Source organism: Fistularia commersonii, chromosome 10 (genome assembly GCF_037954325.1).
Source record: "Fistularia commersonii isolate RoL2024-O1a breed Wild chromosome 10, RoL_Fcom_v1.0, whole genome shotgun sequence".
NCBI classification, from domain to species: Eukaryota; Metazoa; Chordata; class Actinopteri; order Syngnathiformes; family Fistulariidae; genus Fistularia; species Fistularia commersonii.
In genome coordinates, this window is record NC_141293.1 from 11,029,234 (window position 1) to 11,054,804 (window position 25,571).

The 25,571-nt window shown below is 43.1% G+C and overlaps 1 protein-coding gene and 1 long non-coding RNA gene across 3 annotated transcripts; both read right to left on the reverse strand.

Annotated features, from left to right (window-relative positions):
* Positions 1 to 1,833: 1,833 nt before the first annotated feature.
* On the reverse strand, positions 1,834 to 2,540 carry LOC147230376 (uncharacterized). The gene is made up of 3 exons (XR_015106692.1): positions 2,417 to 2,540; positions 2,288 to 2,343; positions 1,834 to 1,934 (listed from the first exon to the last, which is right to left on the reverse strand). It is a non-coding gene; the product is annotated as an uncharacterized LOC147230376 (long non-coding RNA).
* Positions 2,541 to 3,236: 696 nt separating this feature from the next.
* paqr6 (progestin and adipoQ receptor family member VI) lies at positions 3,237 to 25,475 on the reverse strand. 2 transcript variants are annotated; one of them, XM_086153724.1, is made up of 8 exons: positions 25,002 to 25,475; positions 12,491 to 12,762; positions 10,318 to 10,445; positions 9,315 to 9,520; positions 9,102 to 9,228; positions 8,303 to 8,399; positions 6,578 to 6,722; positions 3,237 to 6,129 (listed from the first exon to the last, which is right to left on the reverse strand). In XM_086153724.1, the coding sequence occupies exons 1-8, from the start codon at positions 25,060 to 25,062 to the stop codon at positions 5,876 to 5,878; spliced, it is 1,290 nt and encodes a 429-aa protein (XP_086009850.1). In that variant the 5' UTR covers positions 25,063 to 25,475; the 3' UTR covers positions 3,237 to 5,875. The 2 variants fall into 2 exon arrangements, with proteins under 2 accessions (XP_086009850.1, XP_086009851.1); XM_086153725.1 differs by lacking the exon at positions 25,002 to 25,475 and adding an exon at positions 20,957 to 21,313.
* Positions 25,476 to 25,571: the final 96 nt, after the last annotated feature.

The window sequence follows — 25,571 nt, forward strand, 5'->3', positions numbered from 1 at the left end:
GGGGCTGGAAAATTTGCCAATTTGTCTTTTAGAATCAAGCAGTTGGTAACTTTTCCTTATTAATCTTCCAGCCTTGCCACACAATGCATGCATGCAGGATATGCATTTCTTGTGGTAATTATTTCTGCAAATGATAATGCGGCCGCATCATTTTGGTTTCAATGCCTTGCTCAGAATAAACCGCCCCGTGTGATTTACTGTCTGCACCATGAAGCATTAAGATGATGAACACAACGGTAAAACTCATTACTGAAGGGAATTGAATAAGGAGTTGGCCAGCTTCCTTCATAGAGATAAGCACAGAGAAAACACAGCCAAGCTTAAAGCAGTGAATTTCAAGAAATCCGGGTAGGATGAAGAGATTATACTTGGCTAATGTGCTTTATCTAGCAATCTTGTGGGCGACCCGTGGCTACAACAGCCCAGATTCTCCCCCCCAAAAAAATTGCTCTTGATGAATGTAAATCAGAGTGTTCGCACTTCTGTCTCACAGCAAGAAGATCCCCCGGTTTGATTCCGACAGGAGGCCTACCTGTGCGGAGTCTCCATGTTTCCCCCCCTTGTCTGGGTGGGGTTGCTATGGGCTCTCCGGGATCCTCACACAGTGGAAAACATGCAAGAGATTCAAATAAGACCATAAATTGCACAACATGAATGAAAGAGCGGTTGTAGGTTTCTATATTGTGCATGAATGAGAGTGTAAATGTTTATGTGGCCCGTTGAACCCTCTTCTCGCCCAATGACAGCTGGGATGGGCTCCAGCCTTCCTGCGACTCTGAGTGCATGATATCAGTATAGATAAAGAATTAATAAAAATAAATCACAACCACCACGTGATGAACACACGCGTGGTCACACAAGTCAGGTTGGAACAAATAATAATAAGAACATAGTCATCTTCAGAATAATTAATATGGTCCTAACATCTGATGGGTGATTGGGGCTGTAAAAAAAAAAAAACAATGATAATTCTTCAGCTCAAAAGATGAGAATAAATGACAAATGTAAGACTTTCAACCCCCTCAGTCTCTTCCCTCTCCTTTCTCTTCACACAAATCTGATAGTGGGCTGGAGGCGCTGCTTATTGAGCATTCCATTCCTATTTTCATTTACACCCCATCTGCATTATGAAATAATTTATGCCCCTATTATAAATTTATAGACCGTCTCATGAACCCCCTCCCCGATCTTGAGCACAACCCCTCTTGCCACACCTTGAAAGCATTCCTTTCCAGGGTTCTCATCCCTCCCGGTTCACTGGGTCCTGTCTTGAGTCAACCTCAGTCAAGTTTCTCAGACTCTTCCCGGACGTCTAAATCTCCCAGTGTGTCTGGAAACGTCACAGGAGGCTTGTTCAACTTTAAATCAATTACAAAATTTGGAGCACTTCTACATTACTGGAACCTTGCTTCGCGTGATGAGCCCCTTGCAGGGACTCGGGTTTGCTCCTCCGGGAACAGATCGGGACCTCATGCGCAGCGTGTCGAGGACATGGCAGGAGGAGTGTGAGGTTAAGACTGGGATTCCCCGGCTAACGTAGAATGGAGCAAATCGCTAATGTTTGAACCGGCGGCTGCAACATCACCCTAACTCCACCGGAATCCATACGCACTCCTTGTGAAGCAATACGAGGACCCGGATGCACAAGAATGTTGTCTAAATCTGTCCACCTTCTCATGAGCACGTGGGCCAGCCGGTCACAGCAGCAAATGGAAGATTTTAACATGTATGCCGTTCCATTGTCGAGCCTGCCCGTTTAATGGCCGCCTTCTACAAGAGGCCAGCAGGTGGCAGTGGGATACTGCGGACTGTCTCGCCATACCTCATTCCTTCTGCTGAGCGAGGCCCCCATGAACTTGCAGAGTCTCCACCTGCGCTCCTCTTTCTCCCGTTTCACATGGGGGGGCCTTGGTCTCGGGCCGAGACCTGATACGCTGAAGACGGAGGGAGGACGAAATGTGGATTTAGATTCTAGGGACAAAGTCAAGTCAATGAAACAAACCGCTACAACAAGAGCGGTTTCAACTGATCATTGAGCCCAGAATAGGTGCAGTCATCAGCCCCCCCCCCCCGATCAGGCGTAGTCAAACCAAGGGATGCCTCTCTATTGTGAATCCAAATGTGACCATTCATTTGGGAATAGTAGCATCCTTGGCATCCCCCGGGCCCCAAGGTTAAAGGCTCCCCTCGCTTTAGCCAGAAAGAGAACAGAAATGACGGTCGCTAACCCTGTGATTTACCATTTTTTCAGAAAAGGAGACATTGTCATCTAGTTCAAACATTGTACCTGGAGATAGAACCGAAGAAGTGCAGAGAACTCAGCCCCGCATTTATGTCTGGCATCTGGAGAGCAAACAGGCAGAGCCCTGAGAGATGAGTGCTGAAAACTCCTGACATAGAACGCCGCCATACTCACATCGTCCAAGAAGAAGGAGCTGCTAGACAACTGAGACAATCTGCAGCACTGAGCCCATAACTCCACATGCTGCTGGGGAGCGCTGATCAATGCACCCTGATGGTCCTGATCAGGCCTGATCAGTCTGGAGATCCACAATATTGGCCATGGATTATCACAAAAGGGTTTGAAATAAAAACAACTTTGCATTTCAGATGGAAATACTGTCTTTATGCTAAGCTTTTATTTTCAATCTTTTGAAAAAAAACAAAACAAAAAAAAAAAACGCAAGTATCTGATTATTTCAAGTACATTTGGCTAGTAAAACATAATTTTGTACATTTCTTCTGACAGTATTTGTACTTCAGTAAGCACTTCAGTAAAGGATCTCTGTACTTCGATTGAAACAGCTACTACCTGTGCTTTTTTTTTTTTTTTTTAGTTTATTTCTATTCTGGTATGTTTGGGTTCCACTGCATATCAGACAAGGCTTTAGACTGTTAAAAACTTCACGGATTTCTTTTGACTGGAAAAACCGAACTTACTTACATTTCTGCTGCGTGGTTCGCCCAACAACCAGTTTTCTTGCCAGTCCAGACTCCTGACGGCATGACAAGTTTCCCCCACAAACACGTGTTCGGACTGTGCGACTCTGTCCTCTACTGGCCACAGCCGGTCACTACTGGCACTCACACTGCTGCTGCTGCTCCTCCGCTTCCCTTCACACTTCAGTTATAGAACACAGGGGGCTTGTGTGTGTGTGTGTGTGTGTGTGTGTGTGTGTGTGTGTGTGTGTGTGTGTGTGTGTTGTGAGGGGGGGAAATCACGTGACAAAATTACATTTATAAAACACTTAATTTATTACATCTAGTTGATCAAAGTAGCCAAAACACAAATTATACACATCAAGAACAAAACAAGTATTTGTACAATGAAAGAGTAGCTGTATTATTATAATTATAATTATTATTATCATGAAGAACAATGGAGACATTAAGACTCATATCAAAAAGACATTCAAAAAAAAGGCACAATGACATTTGTACTCTTGTACACTTGTACACACCTTCCTTTTAAGACAAAATTATCATGGTTGATCCTGCCTCACGGTTTCAGAGCTTTCTTAATACGCTGTATTTATATTTTTTAAAAAAAAAAAGTCAAGCACCCAGTATCGAATGAGACTGACAAAGTCACCCACTGGGCCATTGGGGGTTGAGACTGACTTTGGGGAGGAGATTTTAAAAAACTCGGGGGGGACTGAGGGAGAAAACCCGTCAGAAAACTGGGGACGACTCACTTCTCAGAATCTCCAGTGGCTGCAGGGAGGACATAAAAAAACAAACATAAAAACAACAAAAAAAATCTCACTGGGGTGAGGGCAGACCTGCATTTTGGCAGGTAAAGGCATAGTGGTTGCTTTAGTGCGACTAATCTTTAAGAAAAACTGTCCAAGACAATAAGTGTGCGTACCCTTTGTGATTCTACACCAACATCTCCTACGCCGGTGTCCTGTCCTGGACCCAGAACTCTCCGCGCAGCCTTCACGACACATGCTTTATTTCCCTTCCGTTCTCTCACCCTCTGTGTTACACGTGGTGTTAATACATTGACAAAAGACACACAAATACAGACAAGCTCCCCAGCTGGTTGGTCAGGGGGAGAGTGCTTCTGTGATAGGTCGATAAATACGCCCATATTCATCACAAAGGAAGATTCAGTTCAACCTACGAACATCCAATCCGATGGCCTGGAGGTGTTCTATTTTCTCTTTTAGTGATAAACCCTGCAGCCACTTTTATCACAAAGATTTTTTTTTTGGTCCCTCCCCTCACTTTGATTATGTCATTGGTAAATTCCTCTCTCTGAGGGGGATTTATTAAAAAAAAACAAAACAAAAAAAACAGACGAACGTGACACGTATCTTAATGTTAACAAAAAGGACATTGCTATGGTTAAAATACCATAATAGGAATGTCAATAGTTATTTGTTAAAAAATACTAGATGTTTATGTGAGTTGAAAAGAGGGTCGTCCTTTTCAGGGTTAAAATGCGGATTAAGCAGGGGTCCGGGCAATATCACAGAATTTATGTTTTTGTTTTTCACAAGCTCCTTTTTGTGCTTCATTATTTGTAGAGTTTTCAATCATCCCTCTCTTTTTCTCAAGTTTTTTTTCTAACAATTTATTTTCTGCTGATTTCTTGATTTAGCTGAAGTTTCCCATTATTATGAATTAGTTAAATTTACTTGAGGAAAAAAAAAATATATATATATAAATCACACATCTATATAGATCTGTATATTGATATATTGCCCAGCCCTATATTCACCTTTTCTGTAGCAGTAAAAAAAAAAGAAAAAAAGAAAAAAAAGTGTTTTGTTTCCTGAATATTCACCCTTACAGCAAAAAATAAATAGGATATTCTACGAACGAATATGATGATATTACTGAAGTGGTAAATGTAAACAGTCACCAGGGTCCGAACAACCACAGTAAATACAAAGGAGCGTCCTGATTTGTTGAATACCTGCAACAAAATACCCCGCGAAAATCCATTTTTACTCCCCATCCTCTTGCTGCTACTGACAGTTAGAAACAGCGAAATATTGAAAAGGCTCTGATGAAGGTCCGGGGGCCGAATGCTGCCGCCACCACCGCTGCTCTCATTCGCTGTGTTCCTTGAGACTCGCAGTGCGGGAGCCAAGCAAAAAAAAAAGGGTACAATTTGCTCTGGACAAGGACATTGTCGGAGACCTTCAGGGGGCATGGGGCCGCTGTATGGTTGCCATGGAAACTTACTTTTATAATAACGGCACCTTTCCTTTAATAACTGTTGCGTCCTAATGTTTTTTTTTTTTCTTCTTTTTAACCCTACCCTCTACCCCACGGACAACAGATTGCAGAGTTCATAATAAGACCAGTAATTAGAAAAAGCACCACACTGGCCAGCAAATCAATCGCAGCCGGGGCAGAGCAGAATCAATGGGTGAATACATAAGTGCTGGCAATTCAATCTGCATTATATTATACAGAGCCGAATGAGACTCATCTTCTGTATTGAACCGCAACCGCGCTGTTAAGACTGAATATCTCTACTAAATTCTAAATGAAGCGAAGGGGTACGGTGGGTCGATGCCTCAGCCTCGAAATAACCCCCCCCTCAACCTTTTCCAGTTGGAGATCTTGCATGTCGTGAGGTGTAAACAGTGTTAATGGCATACAGCGCTACTATGAAAGGCACTTACGTGGTGTGTTACAACAGCGTGCCTCCTGCAACCCGGAGCTTCACCGAAAGCGCGCTGTGGAAGAAACGCCCTCCTCTGCAGTCAGTTACTGCAGCATCAGGAGAAGCTCCAGGGTCCTCGGCCTCTGAGTAAACACCCTGGCAGGATGTGTAAGAATAATGCTTTCACTGAGCCGGACGAACCCCGCGGCACACCCATGGAGTCAACAGTCTGATGCCGCGGCAGGCAACAGGTCACTGGTCTTTGTCCTCATGCGGCGTTTTGACGCTGAGGCAGGATTTACGGAGGAGCGGCGCGCTGAATATCCCGATGATGCCCAGGTTGAGGACGAGGCTGACGACCAGGGCGCCGACAGTCCCGAGGAAGGAGGGCATGGCACAGTTGGACACCAGCCACGTCCTCCGCGAGGTCATGTCTTCGATGATGCCCCGCATCTGGAAGTGGGTGCCGACCACAGCGCTGATGTGAAACAGCTGGTGACTGTGGCCTGAAAGACGACAAGATGGAAATAAAACCACCTGTGTGGAACTTTCATAGGAAAACACAAAATGAGAGGCACTTGGGAGGCTCTTTCACAAATAACTTAATCGGCCCTGAAGTCGAAGCTTTTGGACACAAATTGATGCACTTTTGCAAAGAGAAGAGTGACAGGTTTGTTTGTTTTTCCAACCAAAAACTAAACCTTCCTGATTTATTAGTCGTGAGCAGCGGAGAATTGAGGGGCCTTGTTTTGACATCAGTGTGGGATACAAGTATTTCCTTATTAAATGCAACATTATGAGAAAAAAACATGAAAGATTTGGATAATAATTTCTACATTTGGGTGTAAAATGTAAAAACAAGAAACATTTTTCAACGTAATGTGTCTAGCCGGGCGAAAGCGACGGAGATTGAAAAAGTTGCGGTGTGTGTAGTCGGTACAACTACGTGCGTACCGACGTAGTCGAAGCGCCCGGGAGCCAGACGCTCGGGGAGGTGGGCGGTGAACAGGAAGCAGGTGAGGAAGGCAAAGAGGAGGTGGTAACCATGGCTGGACAGGGCTTCATTGTGGCTGCAGTTTCCCAGGCAGCACAGGAGGATCTGCAATTATAAAACAAATAAAGGACATATATATACACATACATAAATATGTACACACACAAACACACATATTTAATAAGATCAAGGTTATGGAGTGGCCACCCCAATCCCCGGACCGAAATCCAATAGAGAACTTGTGGTGTGTCATCAAAAATGCTGTTTCTGAGGCAAAACTGAGAAATGCAGAGGAATTGTGAAAGGTTGTCAAATCATCCTGGGATGGAATACCTGTTTCCAGGTGTCAGAAGTTGGTTGACTCCGTGCAACACAGATGTGAAGCAGTTCTCAAAAACAGTGGTTATGCAACTTAATCCAACTTAGTTTGTGAATCACAGGAATGATAAATCTTGATGTTGTTTCAGTTCATTGAGCAAATATTTGAGTTTAATTCAAATATTGCTACATTTTTTTGATGCTTTCATGTGAAATATAATGTGCAGTGTTCCCAGTGAATGGAAATAAAAATATTAGAAGGATTTTGAGCTTTACCCACATTTTTACCCACAACACTGCTATGATTATATATATATACACACACACACATACACATATATATACGCATACATAAATATACATGCACATGCACACATGTGTATATATATATATATATATATATTTATATATATTAAAAAAAAACACACACACACATATACAGATATACACATTTAGACACACATATGTACATACATGAATACACACATATTTTATATATACACACACATAAATATACATGCACACACACACACACACACACACACACACACACACACACACACACACACACACACACACACACACACACACACACACACACACACACACACACACACACACACACACACACAAAATCAGTGGGTGAGAGGAGGGTTCACCCTCAACTGGTTGCCAGTAAAACACAGGACCGCATGTAGAAACACACCCAATCACCCTATAATTCACATCTGGGTAATTTAGGATCTCCCATGAACCTCCAGCATGTTTTTGGGCTGTGGGAGGAATCCAGAGATCCCAGAGGAAACCCACACTGACATGGGGAGAACATGGAGACTTTACACAGAATTGAACCACGGACCTTCTTCTTGCAAGGTGGTGGCGCCACAAATACGGCGTTGCCTTTCAAACTAATTGTGTCATGGTTATTAGTTTAATTAATCATTGGCAGGGACACAAAAGTTTTAGATTTGGGACATTCGCAGACTAGCGAGCCGGAGCGCCACACAGAGTCTGACGGTAATCAGCTCAGGCCGCTTATATAATTACAAAAACACAATAAACAAGGAAATTTATTGAAGAATGCCGTTACCGCAGCGACAAGGGGGAGCCACCGACATAACATGAGGCGGCGGTGGTTTCTAAGTCAAAGGAAATTAAACTAAACATGGGGGAAGTGAACTGATACATGCAGCATTTTGGAAATGTAACATGTTTGTGCACATGTATCACAGATGTGTATATTTATAAAACAAAAAAAAAATTTATACAACTAGGTTTTGATGAACAGTCTCGTGAAGAACACCATTACTCCACCCAAATATGGGCATTTATTAATTTAGAAAACGTGCAACCCAAAGACTCCTCACCCTGTAGAAAAGAGGCACCGTGTCGAATATGAAGGGGAAGACGAACGCTCCGGTGCGCAGAGCTTTGCTTCTCTGCGGGAACTGAACCTCCAGGAACCTGCAGACAGATGGACCATTATTTGATCACAGAATTGCTAGGGGCTATGACTGTTTACTGTTTGCAAAGCTGTAAGCATCACGCATCCCAGATGAAGTCCTAAACGGTAAACATCGTAGGATGTTCACAATATCGCGACACACCGATCGCACTCTCGCAACCAATTCTGGAGTTTCATAATTGATCGGAATACAGTGGCAACTTCATAAGGTTGGATTAGATATACTTTATGGATCCCACGACGAGGAAATTCAATTATCACAGCAGCATTACAGAGCTGAAAATTGTGCTACTAGCAATAATGGAGTAAACAATGCAAATGGAGGATATAGATACAAATGAACAAGACTTACGTACAATATAAAACAATGGTAATAGAAACCATAAATCAGCAGGTATGCAAGAAATCACCTATAGAAAGGAAAGGGATCATTGCCCTGCTGTCTTCTGGAAAGAAATTTGTGAATTAAAAAAAAAAAGATTTTCTTTTTGAAATCTGAATTGGAAGGAGAAGCCCTGAATGTATTACTTGCAACTTGTTACTGAGGTGATTTACCAAATATCAAATGTTGTGATTCACCTTTGCATAGATATCAAAGTGGGTTTTCTGAAGACCATGGATATTATTTTGTAGTTTTAACTTCAGACAAAGCGGAAGGGAGACAGGTTGGGGTCCAGCCAGCAGGGTGCAGCAGCTCCTACCTGGAGTAGCAGGACAGACTGGTGCAAAAGAGCGTGTTCCCGATGGCGATGGGGACAAAGTGCTGATGCAGCCAGCTGTTCACCCAGCGGTCGGGCATCACATAGTGTCGGTAGCTGATGGCGCAGCCTGGAGCGCGAGAGAAACAGCAACTGGAATTTATGTCACCGGCTCGGTGGGGGGAGGTGGAGAGGGGGCGACGTTTGAAGACTCACCCAGGCTGTAGAGGCTGAGCGCGCCATAGTCAAAGAAGTAGCAGATGTGGCGCGACTCGGGGGACATGGTGCTGAAGGTGTGTGCGCAGCTTGAGGTGAAGGGGTAGATGCAGATAAGCAGCATGTAAACCAGTAGTGGCCAGGTATAGCTGTCACCCAAGAAGTTCAGGCTGGAACACAGGGCGCCAAGATTCCAGAGGAAATACCTGCATATGAGCAAAATAAAAAACCTCAGCTCAAGGTGCTCCAGGCTGCCGTCCTCTGATTTTTTGTTTTATTCTAATTCAGACTCTTACATTTATTTTTCCCCTTGCTTTAAACCCTTTTATCTAAAAAAAGACTCACATCCTCAGGACGTAAAAGGGCCAAGAGTGTCACATTGGGGAAATTGAGGATCCCCGAAAGCCACTAATCCTGGAAAACTCCAACCTGTTTTCACGCCACCTGGGCCGGCTCACGTTTACCTATGTCTTATGTGTTAAGAAGTACGAAAGAGCCGAGGCCTGGATTTACATTTTTTTGGTTTAATATGAGTCACCAAATTTAATTTTCAGAAAAACATTTAGCATCTCTCTGGTAGAGAAAACATTGTGGACCAGGACGGCTTCCGGTGCAGCTGTTGTGGCTATTTCGCGATGAAGAACATTTTTTAACCCTCCAGGTTTTGCCACCAAATGATCACATACGTTACTCGAGCATAGCTGGACGCGGCGCCAAGATGTTCAGATGGAGCTGACATTTGCTAAATTGTGATGCAAAATGCTGTACAACTGTCCCCCTGATTCAATGATAAGATTTATCTGATTCTATACACTATATTCTGCATTTAAGAATTTGAAATGTATTGAGTAAAAAGGGCCTTAAATTTTATTTCCCCACTGCTGGGAACACTGGGACCTTGCATCTCATCACAAACTTGACGTGAACTCCATCTGAAGCACGATCTTTGTAACAAACTAGCCGGTTCCTGTTGATCTTGCGGTTCTTAGGATGTCACACACACCACGTTGGCAGGAAGTGTGTCCAGATGTTGATGGTCTCGTTGTTCATCCGGAAGCTGCTGAGGACGCAATCCAGCGCGGAGCTCTGTGGGTGGCGGTAGCCTGAGATGATGCCGTCCTCCTGGAAGACCTAGGGAGCCAAGCAGACGATACGGGTGAGATTCTGCTTATCTCTGTGGGGAGGAGTATTTCAGTGTAACAGCTGGCCAGCTAGCAAGCCTTCCTGAAGCCTGAAGGTTTCTTCCTGTCACTTTCAGTCTGTCTGCCTGAGCCTGTGAATGCAGCATCTCATCCAATGAGGTTTCAGGGTCAAAGGTCAAGTTCACACAAAACTAACTCTCTTGCATGATGATTTAGAGAAGGTCTTGAAGAAAAACAAGAATAAACATCCGCTTGGACTCAGGATGGAACTTAGTAACGAGATTTATTCAGAATCCTTCCAGGATGAATTCAAAATTATTTGCATAATAACAGCCTGCCTGGAATGGGTGTCTGATTCCTGAGGCATCACCGTCGTTGTATGTGCGCTAATAATCAGATCTTTGAATTTTTCTCATATCTGCAAGTATTGGGATGTTTAAAATATGCATAGAAACTGCCCTCTACTGGCAGGAACCGACTGGTGGGGTTTAATGTGGGGGCAATAATGTCAGGTTGGACTGTAAAATCGTTCTGACAGCCGCTTCCTCCTGATCATTTGAAACATATTCCTTATTTATGACTAATGGATTATCATCAATCTCTCATTTGACCTCCTACTGGGTACACTGATCTGGACACAACGCGTCCAAACTCACAACTGAGACCTTCTTTATAAAAGCACAAGCTGCTTGTTGACAGTATATTCACGCCGCGTTGCGTTGAGACCGGAAAGAGGTCAGGCGGTCAGAAGAGACGAATGGTTCAAGGGACTAAATGGGATTAATTGACATGAGCAGGGTTCGCTTGTCCAGGGGTTTCAAATGTCAGCTCGGATAAATTCTGGGGTTAATTGCCTGGCCTTGAGATCCCCTAGTTTTTATTCCAGGGGAGGGCAGTGGAGACAATTACAAAAATCGGTGTGACCTTTGAGGCCCTCGTCTCAGGAAGACTGCGTTCTATGCAAATATTCTGCTTTGAGCAGGGAGGCACCGGGGATTGTCATTTCAAAACCACCCTTTGGGAAGGACACATCGATCTGTGCCCATGTTTTCTCAGATCCTCAGATAAGATAAAGGGTTGTTGAAACTACTCAATTGATAGATTAAATATGCTTTCTTTATGGCGCTGGATGATTTTGTTATAGATTCATCACTTATTGATTAGTCCATCCAAAATGTGCTCTGATTGACTGGAGATTGAAGGTAACCCATGGAGGAACAATAAGATGACATTGATACTTCTATTGTCAAGACTTTAGGTGTGATGCTTCAATATAATCCCCAAATTAATTTATTCAATTAATTGTGTTAAATGATAAGAACACAATGAGAGGAGAATCTGAGTGTGAAAAACTGACACTGTTACAGATAAAATAACATAGATCAAATATATTTTTGTTTTTTGAGTTTTATTATTTTTATTTAATTAATGCATGACACTTAAAAGCAGAGGCTACCACTTCTCTTACTGGGTTTAATCTGTATTTTCTGTGGATCCGCTGTGGAACAGCTCAAGTCAGCTGTTTAAGAACCAGTCAGCTCAGTAAGTGGCATTTGCATTGAAGTGCACGCACACACACACACAGCTGCAGCCTGACAAGAACCTTTTCACCTTTCGGGCAATCATAGCACGGAGGGAGAGGCCTTGCCTTGACTACGCTGGGGGAAAAATTATGTCTCTTCCTGTCCAACTTTGGATGACAAAAGCATGCTGTCAAGTCAGTTCACACCCTAAGAGATAAACATACCAGGGGTGGTGTGTGTGTGTGTGTGTGTGTGTTTGCACGTGAGTGTGTGAGCAGCCGTTCCCGGAGATCAAATCGAGAAACTTGGCGAAAAGCAACACAAACTATATCAAAGACTGAATTTAACCTAACATCTCTTTCAAATCTTGGTTTAACATTTCCTGGGCTGGTTTTGAGATTAAAGCCCTTGTGTGAGTATGCGTGTGTGTAAGACGTTGAGCCTGACAAACAAGACATGGAAAGTGAGGCCATTGCAGAATCATGCATTTGCAGGGGGTTGGTCCTCTCACCTTGGGGACCTGGCTGATGTCGAAGAGCTGGGGGAGCTTGACGCTGAGCATGTCAGCGGGCAGTCTGATGGCCCCCCTCCCCCTGTGGCAGACCTCCCTGAGCCGGGCGTGGCCCCCCTGGCAGATGACCAACCACACGGGGTAGTCCGTCACCGGAATCCGGGACCCTTCGCCCGGGGCGGACTGCTCCCAGCGCAGGCATCGGCCCCAGCCCTGGCTCCAACCGCCTCCAACCCCGCTACTGGCCCCGATCCCCCGCCACACAGGGAACACTGTAGGGACACAATAAATACAATATTATGCTGCAGGTTCTTCTTTGCACACTTATAAAGCTGTGGGAGACAAAGGACGCCCCGTCCACGTCCTCCCAGAAATCTAGGTCCCCGTGGGTAGACCTGTGTGTCACTGGGCAAAAATGGGTTTGTTTGTCGGCCCCTTCAGTGTGACAGGTGACTCAGACACTGGCCAAAACCAAGAAGGGCTTTTTGGAATTGTGTCTGAGAGACACCCAGATGTGGATTGAAGGAAACCGGCGTGCTGCAACGGCGACTGATCGTCTGCAACACGTGACGCAACATGCTTGTGATACAGAACATTTCTTGTCTGTCAGGAGGACATACGTCAATCAACAAGTATTACACACACGTCAAGGAAAAGGTGGGACGCTGCTCCCTTTTTCTGACCAACTAGACCGGGGGTGTCAAACTAATTTTAGCTCAGAGTCCACATGGAGGAAAATCTACATGCAAGTGGGTCAGACGGGTAAAATCATGACATATTAATTGTTAATGTACCTACTTTTCAATTCAGCCCTGAAACCTGGTATCTTTTGGCTTTGCAAATCCAACACGTGTGTTGTCCTGATCCACCCCCATGTCTAGAGTTTGACACCACTGAACTAGACTAATAAAACAGTAATAATTTCAAAATCTCTGATATCATCCCGCAGCAGCTGGGATATTTGGAAATACAAACTTGGGCTTGTCAACAATCTGCCGGCTTTCTGTTCAACCAAAATCAGAGAAGAAACTGGAAATATTAATCTAAATAGTTTACTCTGTCAACATTTGGTAAAAAATATATATTTTTACCAAAAGTGAGGTCGTGTTTTAAACTATGACGCCACTGCGATGCTGTGAAGCATTGTGCCACACAAAACGTGGACCAAACTATTAACCATGGACTGGATTTCCATGGAAAAGCAGGACTTACGGGTGCAGTCGGTGGGAAAAGATTTTTTTTTTTTGCAGACGTACAATAAAACATCATTATTTACATGGTCGCAATATTTCTGTTATATGGGAGATCGGTTGAAAAAAAACAAAAAAACAAGAAAAAAGTAAACCATGGCCTTGGGGGGAAAAAAAATACTGAAGCATAGTGTGAATGCACTCAGGTAACATGTCAGTCTGACCACTGGAGTGTGCTGTTGGGCTCAACAATGTCCATCATTATGAGAATCACCATCACTGGTATTAGGGTAAACCGCGGTGGCCAATTCATTTGTTCAAAGGGGCCATATGAGAAACCTGAACTGTATTGGAGGGCTGGAAAACCTATAATAATAGAGAAGGAACACACTTGTATAACATGAATGGACTAAAATATATTTCCATTTATGGGCTGATTGATCTCAAGTGGACCGGACGGGGATGCCCAAAGGGCCACATGCGGCCCCTGTGCCATTAAATGCCCCGGTCTGGGGTAAATTCTACAAAATCATAGAGCGTTGAAATATATAACCTTAAGATTAAATGGGGTCTGGTTCAATTAGATCAATCTAAATCACTGCAGAGGCACATTCTCTGGTCCAGAAGTAAGCAGGGGAACTGTTTTCAAATGTATATACATGGTGTCCCACCACTGACCTCAGCCCAGCTGCAAACTGTGACAGTGTGTTCTTTGTGGAGGCTGGGCCTGGGAGAGCGGGGGCCAAAGGATGATTGTTACATGCCGGGGGCTGCATGGAAATGAAACGCCTCACGCCTCGCAGCATCCGCACACCGCCGTGCACGGCAGGCACGCACGCGGGTACAGATCCTGCATTCATCACGCCTGGAGAACGCACAAGACAACTGTTTGTGTGTTCAACAATGGCCACTGCGAGTCAGCGGGTTCGCGGCAGCAATAGAGACCAAAACTCATCTGGATTCTGGACAATTTGAACGCACGGTCGTGTTTTGCAGATTATTGTTCCAAATTGAGTACGACGGACTCTGAGAGGTTTGCGAGGGCTGTCCCCCAAGCCAGACAACTGGAAAACGTCAACCATTCAGCAGCCAATGACGCTGTTCTGCACACAGGATGTGCATTGGTTTTCTCCGCTCAACAACACAGGAACTGCAGCAAGTGTTCCTCTCAACGCGCAAGGGAATCTGATGTGATAACACAGCGCCAGCTCTGTGGAGATTTCTTTAATTTAGCTGTCCAATTTTGCCAAACATCTGAGAGCTGTCTGGTGGTAAAGCTCCAAAAAAAAAACAGTTGGACAGAAACAAATCAGATATTTACGGGACAGGGCCGGGGAAACACAAGTGAGCAGCGGGCACGCCAGAGGCCCTCAGCACCTGGTCTGGAACGGTTGGGATATAGGGGCTTAGAGCAGGCACAAACAGTTGTGGGGATTGTTGGTGAAAAAAAAAAAGTTTGACAGGAAGTGATAAGGACAGATTTCAAAATAAAACTATGAAACATAGAGTCCTGTCAGGGTGTAGACACACAAAATTGAAGGCAGCTGCCATTGATGACACTATTTTTTTTTTTATTTGCCATACAAACTGCCGACTGTTCCATTAATACAATGCAATAAAACAGTGAATCTTGACTCAGCCTAAAAACAATGGCTGGAATGATAAAGATGGAAAAAAAAGTGAGATTTGTGTTGCTAATTGATTTTCAGAAAACGTGAATTATAAAAAATATATACACAAGTGTCAAATGTTGCGTGAATATCCAAATTGAAAAAATAAAATAAAATTCAATCATTTTGTAATTAATTTTTGACTTTTGCCCTCTTCAAATCAATTATTTTTACCATTACTTGATTAAGACACAAGATGGTGCTGGTCATAAAATAAATGAATAAAAAAATGAAAATAAAAAAGAATTGCATTAAGACTCCAGCAAGCATTAACATTATTCATCAAGAAAAATAATCAGTAGTGTGTGTGTTTGTGTGTGCATCATTAACCCTGGGGATCCTGCCTAAGAGGGGAGGAAGGCTGAGGACCAAGATATGACAACCTAATTAGTGGAACAAATGACAGAATACTGCTGAAGTCTAACAAACCTGTATGTAGCACTAATGATATCGCTGGCGTCGTCTGTCTGCTGTTATCAAAAGACCTGAACTTTATTCAATAATAAAAAACAAGATCATATTTTCAAGCACTTAACAGTATCTGTCAGCAGACAGAGGCATCATCCCATCCCTGGGAAAGAATAGGACCTAATTACATTTAAAAAACAATAAATGATCAGTGTCAGTGTTTGGTCCCCGTGGGGACGGAATCCCTCGCCCAGACATACAGGACTCGGATGTCCCATGAGCGGAAGATGCAGTTGTCATGGATTTACAGCTAATTTTGACTTAAAGTGCTATTCAAAATAAAGATGCACCGCTGGACCACTGCTTGGAAACATTTGTTTTTTTCCCCTCAACACAAATTTGGAAACTAGGCTGGTTTCATGACAATAGACTTCACATATACCACTCACCCAAACCTCAAAATACCTCATATATACTGCAACTAAAACTTCATGAAGCATTATGAAAATCAAACTTTTGCACAAAAAGGCACACTCATTTTACGAGATTTTTGTCCTACCAACAGCACACTGTTGGGCATAATAAAAAGCACTCTCATTGTCAGCATGCTTCGCAATGATACTATAATAGTTCAAATCGCTGAGAATTTTCAGATTGTTCACATGCACAGAATATATTTACAGATACACACATGCTCTTCAAACATTTATTTTTCACCAAACACATAGGTGCAACACATCGTCATTGTTGTGTAAAAAAGTAAAGTTGCATAGATATTGGCCAATTCACTCACGTAATGCCAGTGTTTTGAAATGTGACTGTCGGAATTGTTATCTTATGCAGAGAACCGTGTTCAGTGCACTTAAAAAGTGCTATTTGAATAGCAAAATGAGTATAATGTGGAGATTTGAGAAAACTTGTTGCGCTCTGTGTTTTTCCACTATACATGTCATTTTAGTGCATTAGCAGTTGGGGAAAAAACTAACGTCAAGAAAAAAGAAAAAAAGATTTGTGTTGGAGTCAAAACAACAGGCATTAATCTCTCTTTTCATTGCAAACTGAAATCCAGCCTCATTGAAACAAAGGCATACGGTCCCATCTACTTTACAACTTGGGGCAGCTGGAGGGCTCTGTGTCTAGCACAAGGGCACTTCAGCATGCAGACAGGAGGGGCTAGGTGTTGTACCAGATTCGGAGAGACGCCCGCTAAACCAACAGAGACAGCCGCTCGCAATGCTGTGCTCAAATTTAATTTATTGACCAAAATCTGGCATCGTTGTGACCTCCGGAGTGTCAAAACGAAACAATCACAAGTGGCATGAGTTTCCCCGACATGTTTCCCTCCTCGTTCATGTTCTATTCCTCGAGACCCACTCGCAATGTGGTCACATGACCAATCTCAATGGACGTCTTTCTCAGCTCACGCCCAACAAACGGAACGCGGAGAAAATGATACCCACGCACCAACACATAGAAATCCAGTTTCTTTCTCTCATGCATGCACGCGCACACACACACAAACACAGACACGGAACATTCCAATGTATTGCACAAACATGTTCAGCTGATCTCAGGGACCCCGCTCTTTTTAAGGAATCATTTTCAAGGTCATTTTCCAGGCCGTTTCCCCTGTCATCAGCCTCAAACAGGAAATTAAGTGTTTTTCAAACTTTGAAGAAGCCCGAGGCATTTGTTTTTTGTTTTTTTTCCCCATGTGTTTCTGTTCAAGAAAACTTGAACAAACCTTCAGCGCAAAGTCAAGCAACGGGCCCCAACACTCCTCATCAACCTGCAAGCTAAGAGGCCCCATGAGTCAAGGTTTAAAATAAATAAATAAAAATCTGAATTTGATATTCAATTACAATAGAGATTCTAATCTCATTGTACAATATGAATAATGTCTGTATAGACTGTTTAACCTGAAGCAAATAAGTTCTCTGGATAACTGACCGCAACCGCGCACATAAAAGAGCAGGATTTAAAGCAACAGAAGTGTATATTCATCTCAATCCCTTCCCTCTGAGCAAGTGTATGAGGAACAGCTTTTTTGAAATGTGACAAATCAGGCACCGATAAACTTTTGCTTCCTCAGCAATGTGGGGATAAAGACTTCCTGATATATGGTTAGGTTCTCAAGACGATATCGGACAGATTTTCAGATTATTTGATTTCACATCCTTGCATAACCAGACCCACCTATTTTTTCAATTCTAACTGGTTTTAAAAGTTATCTTATGTCTTATCTTATTTTTTCAGCAAATTGTGCAATAGTTATTTACTTAAAATAAGTTTCTCACACTCTTTTGCTTCTCTTTTCCTGATAATCAAAGCTTTGGACAGACTTGAAAAAAAATTTGCAAAAATACATTGTTAAGTTTTAACAAACTTTAGAAAAGTTGTCTTTAAAGAAATTAAACAAAAAAAAACGAACAACAACAAATGGGCTACAACAATATGAAACGTGACTCTCTCTAGCACTGTGTTTATTCTGCAATACGTCTCAAGGAGGTTAAGTGTGTGACATCACATGTAGGGGTTACGTAATACGGTATTTACACCCCGTCCATGAAGAAAAGAGGTACCTTAACTCAAAACACACACTTAATGATTAACCTCTTGGCCCATCCAACAGCTGCTTCCAACACCTCTGCAGGCACAGACAAACAGCATGATTAAAGAACTGAGAGGTACAAGGTATATGACTGAAAGGTATAAGGACCCTTTGTCAGCCTTCATGTGCACGTGGCACGGAAAGATTCAACCGAACCCTCCAAAGCAGTTGTTGTTACCTGCCCGCTCATTAACCACCCACACAGAATGTGCGTGCCCCACCCCTGCACCTCCACTTGCTCAAATACATAAACTTCTTTCCTCAAGAGGAATCTTCACTCTGACTTCAAGATGATGGTTGGAATGAGAGGAAACCACCAGAAGAGCTGAGCCCCAAAGGGACATCACTTCTTGTATCTATCCGCTAATTCCTGCATTCAGGCAGCCTTTATCCATAGATATTTTAGATTTCAAGATTTATGATATTAACTTCGATGAGATCAGCATTTAAATTACAAGCAGTGTTTCAGCAGCCAACATTTTGTGTTAACACACACACACACACAAAAAAATGCGATATAATCACGTAAAAGAGGGTAGAATAATAGCTTACATTTTTAAATAAAAACAGGCCATGTATTTACATTCACAACTTCCTGTAATGTATGATTGAAATTATTTTGAGAAAAGTGTCATTGCCAATTACAAATCCTTAAATAGAGTTAAAACTCAAGGATTAGCAGTTCTTAATTTCCCGAGGTGAAATTCCAGACATGGTATAGATCAGGGGTGGGCAAACTACGGCCAGGGGGCCACATCCGGCCCATTGGTCTTTTTTTATCCGGCCTGCCAAAGATTGGTACAGAATTCATAATTGATGTGAGAGATTGAATGATTGGATCAATGGATGTAGGAGCTCAAACAGGAGATTATTTCATTTCTGTAGCTATTTAAGAACACTTGAGAATTTTCCTGAGCTAAATGACACAGACTGACTCTGTGATTTAGCCTTTACTGTGGACATACCGACACAAATTAATGAGCTGGACATGAAGCTACAAGGGAAAAACCAGTTTGTGCATGAAATGCAAGCCAACGTCAGAGCCTTAAAGACCAAGCTGGTAATATTTTCAAAGCAAATGTCAGAAAAATGTCAGACAAGTCTGATATGTCCTGTTGGCAAATGCGTTTTTTTTATATGTATCATATCTTGTGCTGACCTGGCCTGTCTGTCAAATTTTAAAAGTCAATGCAGCCCCTGAGCCAAAAGGTTTGCTCTCCCCTGGTGTAGATACTTAACAGTCATGTCCATCCTTGGTAGATGAACACTACAGTTGTTACATTGCGTTTTTCAGAATATCTGACTGGGAGCTCAGGGTATCAGCAATCTCACTAATCCTGTTCTTAAACCCACCGCCCTGCACAGAGAGCGCAAAGTTTTATTACCAGTGCACGGCCTTGAGAGCGGTAAAACTGCAAATTTAGACAAATTGAGGTTTTTTTTTTTTTTTCATTTTAATCAGAGGCAAAAAGAGTATGGAAAGAGCTCCATCAATCTGTCTGTCTGCTCTCTCGTCCTCAGCAGCCTGAAGCGTCAGTCACGATAAAGTACCAAATGTCCTCGCCGACTGCAACCAATCAAACTTTACACGTCTGATGATGCCATGATGTTTCATTTTAAACCATAAAAACAAATCCCTCATGTGACCAAGCTACAAACTGGGAGTTTTGTTAGCATCGCTTCAGCTATGGGAGTTTGCTGGTGCTCCGGGTGGTCACAGCTAGAAATGCAGACTCAGAACAAACAAATGTCTGGCCAACCCTTGGGACAAAGCCTTTTGTTCATTTATAGTCTTCAATGGTTATCCTGCAAAAACGGTGGGACGTGTGGAGTCGACCTCAGCCCGCAGCTGGAAAGAGGCGGAGTTTAACCTGGACAGGTCACCTGTCAATCACAGGTGACCTGTGTGGAGACACCCAACAATTCAGTTTTTCATTCACACCTGTAGACAATAGGGTCTTCAATGAAACTACCGATGGATTGTTAAGGGGGGGGATTGGAGGCAATGTGACAACAAAGTTCTGTGTGTGTACACATGCACAGGTGTTTTAAAATAAAGGTTCTGTCATTATTGAATTATTCTCTTCAATTACTGACTATACTGTTTTCGTTTATTTTCTCAAATAAACCCTTAATTTTTGCACTTTTTTTTGTCAAAGACAGACTTTGTTTCAAATCGTTTAAAAACAGTAATACGATGTAAACGATAAAAACAAACAAATTCAACAAACTTCAACAGGCGACGACGGGCTGGTCTCTACGGAGAATAGTAGTTCAAGGGCGGCTGCGACCGAGTGGAAACAAAAACAACTTGAGGACGAATCTCCGGAGCGACCATTAAGAAACCAATGGGTCACATGCAGCTCATTCTCCCGGTGACTCATGCCTCCGAACCGCGTGTGTGTCGTGTTTTATCGATTGTTTCTTCCCGTCCCCTCGCCCCATTTCCCCTGATTCAATTCCAGGAAACACTCGAACGCCGCACGAAAACAAACAAGGAGAGACCCTCCGCTTTACCGCAGCTGAGAGCAGCATCTTCACGTGCGGGAGGAGTGTGAGGAAGGTTCGAGAGCCAAATGTGACTTACCGCGAGAGTCTGGCATCGGGAAGCCGACCGGATTTTCTCCCAGGGACGTTGCGCGAGACGGACAGGCTGTTGTTTCGTCTGTAAGCGCACTTCTTCGGTCAACGTATCAAGTAATTGTTCTGTCAAGCCTCGGCCTCCCACCCCTCCGACACCGCCGCCGCTGCCGCCACCTTCCCCGCACACCAGCCAATCAGAAGCCTCGCTCGGCGCTCACGTGGATCGCGGGGAAACAACAACACGAGCCATGTGTGACTGAGGGCTGGGCGCGCGCGCGTGCTACGAAAACGCCGGAGAAAGAAAATATAAAGATAAAGATGTTTTCCTTCTCGCTATGACACCCCGGTTTTCCACCACCCCACAACAGGATAGACACCAATTTTCACGTTTTTAATCCTGCTCAAAAATAAAAATAACCCAAAACACACCTGAAACTGAACCGGAAGCAGGAAGTGACTTCGGAACCAACCGGAAGTCACCTGAAAAATTTCATGTTGGAGAATCACGCCCTATCCCCCGAAAAATCTATTATATAAAAAAGGGGCTACAAGATGGTAAGAAAATTGCATAAAAATGTTTTGAAATATCAATCATACTGTGCAGACTTTTCAACTGTTATGTGCAATATTACACTTTGCTTCAAATTTTTAATTTTTCAGTTGGTCCTGATGATATACCTGTGGAGGTGTGGAAGTGCCTAGGAGAGGCAGCGGTAGAGTTTCTGACTCAATTATTCAACAGGATCTTAGAGAGTGAGAAGATGCCTGAAGAATGGAGACAAAGTGTGATGGTGCCTATTTTTAAGATGAAGGGGATGCGCAGAATTGCGGCAACTATAGAGGGAAAAAGTTGATGAGCCGTACAATGAAGTTATGGAAAAGAGTAGTGGAAACTAGACTGAGAGCAGAAGTCAGCATTCGTGAACAGCAGTAAGGTTCCATGGCTAGAAAGAGTACTTCAGAAGCAGTATTTGCTTTGAGAATGCTAATTTAGAAGTACAGAGAAGGCCAGAGGGAGCTGCATTGTGAAAAAGTATATGACAGGGTGCCAAGAGAGGAGCTCTGGTATTGAATGAGGAAATCTGGAGTGGCAGAGAAGTATTTTAGAATGGTGAAGGACATGTACACTAGCTGTGAGACATTGGTGCAGTGTGCTGTAGGGGTAACAGAGAAGTTCAAGGTGGAGGTGGGACTCCATCAGGGATTAGCTCTAAGCCCCTTCTTGTTTGCAGCGTTGATGGATAGGCTGACAGATGAGGTTAGACAGGAATCTCCATGGACCATGATATTTGCAGATGACATTGTGATCTGTATGGAGAGGAATGAAAGTTAGTCACTGTAAAAGACAGCGGTGAGACCAGCAGTGCTCTATGGACTAGAAACAGTTACAATGACAAAAAGACAGGAGGCAGAGCTAGAGGTCACAGAGATGAAGATGTTGAGGTTCTCTTTGGGAGTAACCAGGATGATTAGGATCAGGAATGAGTCTATCAGAGGAACAGCACATGTCAGATGTTTTGGAGAGAAGGTCAGAGAATCCAGACTGAGATGGTTTGGTCATGTACAAAGGAGGGATAGTGAATATATTGGTAGACGGATGCTGGAATTGCGATAAATTTTGGCAAACTTCAGCTCGTTCCTCACATAATTCATACTTCAGAAATTTATGTTCATTTTAAAAGTGTATTTTACCTTTTTTTCTTCATTGAATTGGTTGATCGTATTATCTGTCATCTTACTTCCTCTTAAAGTCAAGTCATATTCTGCTGATTTTTCATTTATCCCCTGTTTTTAGACTCAGACCTTTCATTAATTTATTCATTCGTCATCTGCACTGCTTAACCCGCACTCAGGGAATATCTCTGCTGTCACTGGCCAAGAAAAAGAGAATGACTGACTGGTCCAGAAGTCTGGTCACCAGTCGATCACAGGGCCACAAATAGAGACATAAACATAACTGCACTAGAGCCTTGTCTTACGAACGCCCCTAATCATAAACAACTATGAACAGAGCTTTTGATCAAATTTTAAATCAAGCCATGAACAAAGCTCAGTGCATGAACACAAACAAACTCGCGGACTCTCCCCATTGTGGCATTGAAGCATGGCGGCTGTTGTGCGTGGTACTCCACGGTGTTTACATCATTCATCATTGTGTTTTCCTTTTATAGGGCTTTTTTTTTGGTAAATTATCCCTCATTATCGCTCCTAAAAAGGTTAAAAGTGCTAGTGATTGCGGTGTTAAGATCTACAATATTGCGAAAACAACCATCTGTACAATCCTGTGGAACAAAGACGTGCTAAAGACCGTTGATGTGGCTAAAAGGATGACTATGTTAATGAGATGTGGATGGGTTTGATTCTCCATTGGTCTGTCAAGGGTATTTTCCTCTTGGCGAGGTCCCATTTAGGAAAGACTCCTTGGCCACCAAGCTCAACGGCCCTTGATCTATGTGCTGAGGACCTTCTTGCTGTTATGCAGGAGCACTAACCACTTAGTGCTGCTCTCTGTACTGTGTAATGCAATCTTCGACAATGAACATCCAAAGAATACGGCCACTGTATTATCTTGGTTGAAAGTATGACGTTGATACGCAAAGTCAGTCGTGAGGAAACTCCATTCGTCACTAGATGTTTGGTTTCAAACCTCCTGTGTTTTGTGGAACTCAAGAGGTTCCATGCAAGGAGGGCCTTTAAATTTAAATACCATCAGCGACTCATAAACAAAACTCGTCCGGAGTCTCTGCCACAGAGAGCTCTGGACCAGAGTGATGCTTCCCCATCCATCTGAACATATTTATCACACTGTAGTAAGAAAATGTGGCGGCAAACCCTCCCCCGAAACAAGATTTTTTTTGGCATGGAGACGTCCAGTTCTGTAGAAAAGGGAGTGACTTACAAGTAAAAACCCTCCTGGGTCTCCTGTAAGGACAGAGAGTGGAGTGATGGCGCCTCTAATGAGCTGTAAACACTCGGACATTGTGTGGAAATTCGCCGCTATGGCCGTTCAACTGCGGCCAAAAACTTTCCGGCAACATTGGGTCATGCGGGTTCGCTTGGGGTCATGAAGAAAATGCACTTTGTTTAATCTCTCTACATTTCCCTTTGCATATTTCTGCTGCTGCTGGGGAAAAAAATCCAAAAACTAAATCCCTCAGGCTTGTGTTCTCACCCTCACATCGGGGCCTTCAAATCCGGATCAGAAGAGTTACTGAGAAAAAAAATGGATTTCAAGATTAGCAATAAAATGTCCCAATATTTGTTGGAGAAAGTAAGAGAGAGAAGTTATAAACTTGCAAAAAAATGCCCCACCATGAACCATTATGGACTGAAGTTATCTATGAGGGCAAATGAAAATAATTTTTTTTCACTAATTTATGGCGATCAATCCTCTCAAGGGAAAAATAAAAAGGTAAGATGAGAAGGACGTTGTTCCAAAAATGTAAAAAATTGATTTTTAATTGACCTGAAGGCTCCATTTTCTATAGTAAAGGGAAAGAAACCCATTTTTTTTACAATTTTAATCACTTTTATTTTTATTTTTGTTGTTCCTTTTAAATCTGTATTTTTTGGACATGTCTATGAGTAAGGAGCCTAAAATATAATGTATTATTAATATGATTTAATTTAATTACTCTGCATCTAATGCTTTGAAAATTGTTTAAAATGTATAATACACAACATGGAAATTATTATGAAATTATATTATTTTTACAAATAACCCGAAATAGAGAATATAACCGAACAAATTAAAACTGCTGTTGACTTGTTTGAACCTCAAAACAAATTCAACCTAGATCCCTTTCACTGAATAGGGAAGGATAAAACTCCCAAAAACCAATGAGGGGTTCTCAAACTGTTCCATGAATAAGAGGGAAAAGATAGACCTTCCCCTCCTTCATCAAATCTTTTCTTTTGGGCGCAAAGAAAGAAAAAAGACGAGAGCTCCTTCCCCAGCAAACCGGAGTGAAGGTGCAAGAGATCTTACACAGGAATGTGATCAATCAGGTGAAATCCAAACAAGCTACGGCGACAAAGCAGTAACTCACGCATGAACTCCAGGCAGGCCAGGCATTTCCCCATGGCAAGCACCGAGCCCTGCATGGACATTTCTCACGCAGACGGTTCCAACCGGTGAAAAATCTCTTAATGGCCCTTCTGAACGCTCAGACTCCTCATCCTGTCCCCAGCAGCCCACCTCAGCAAGCCAGAGGAGATGGGACTGCGTCGGGTCACTGAGGCTTCCCGAACCTTTCCCGGCCGGGGAAGAGAGAAAAAAAAAATGGGCCAGCGGCACCAGGATCAGCTGCCAGGGCGGCACTGGCTCCTGCTGCCAGGGGATTGGCTGTTCTGATGGCCGAGGGCCCAGTCACGGAGGCCCAAAAAAATAAAAAAAGACAAAAGGGTGGCTGAGGGAGACCTAGTTTGAGAGCAGAGGCAGATTGGGGCCCCTCCCCAAACCCCTCCTCGGGTATTCGGGTACAGAGGCCCGGGAACCTCTCACTCTACCAGCCGGGTCAACAAGCAGCCTTCCAAGCAACTATGGGTTGGAGAAACCGAGTCATTTATCTGTCATTTGAAATACACTGCCCTACAGATGTCGAAACCTCATGAAGCCA

Excerpts from the sequence above, each read along its gene's own strand:
- paqr6 (XM_086153724.1), bottom strand. The coding sequence starts at position 25,062 with ATGTCCATGCAGGGCTCGGTGCTTGCCATGGGGAAATGCCTGGCCTGC. Across the intron at positions 9,521-10,317 it reads ACACACTTCCTGCCAACGTG|GTATTTCCTCTGGAATCTTG; the intron begins GTGTGTGTGACA and ends GCTCATATGCAG. Across the intron at positions 6,130-6,577 it reads CGGGCGCTTCGACTACGTCG|GCCACAGTCACCAGCTGTTT; the intron begins GTACGCACGTAG and ends GTCGTCTTTCAG.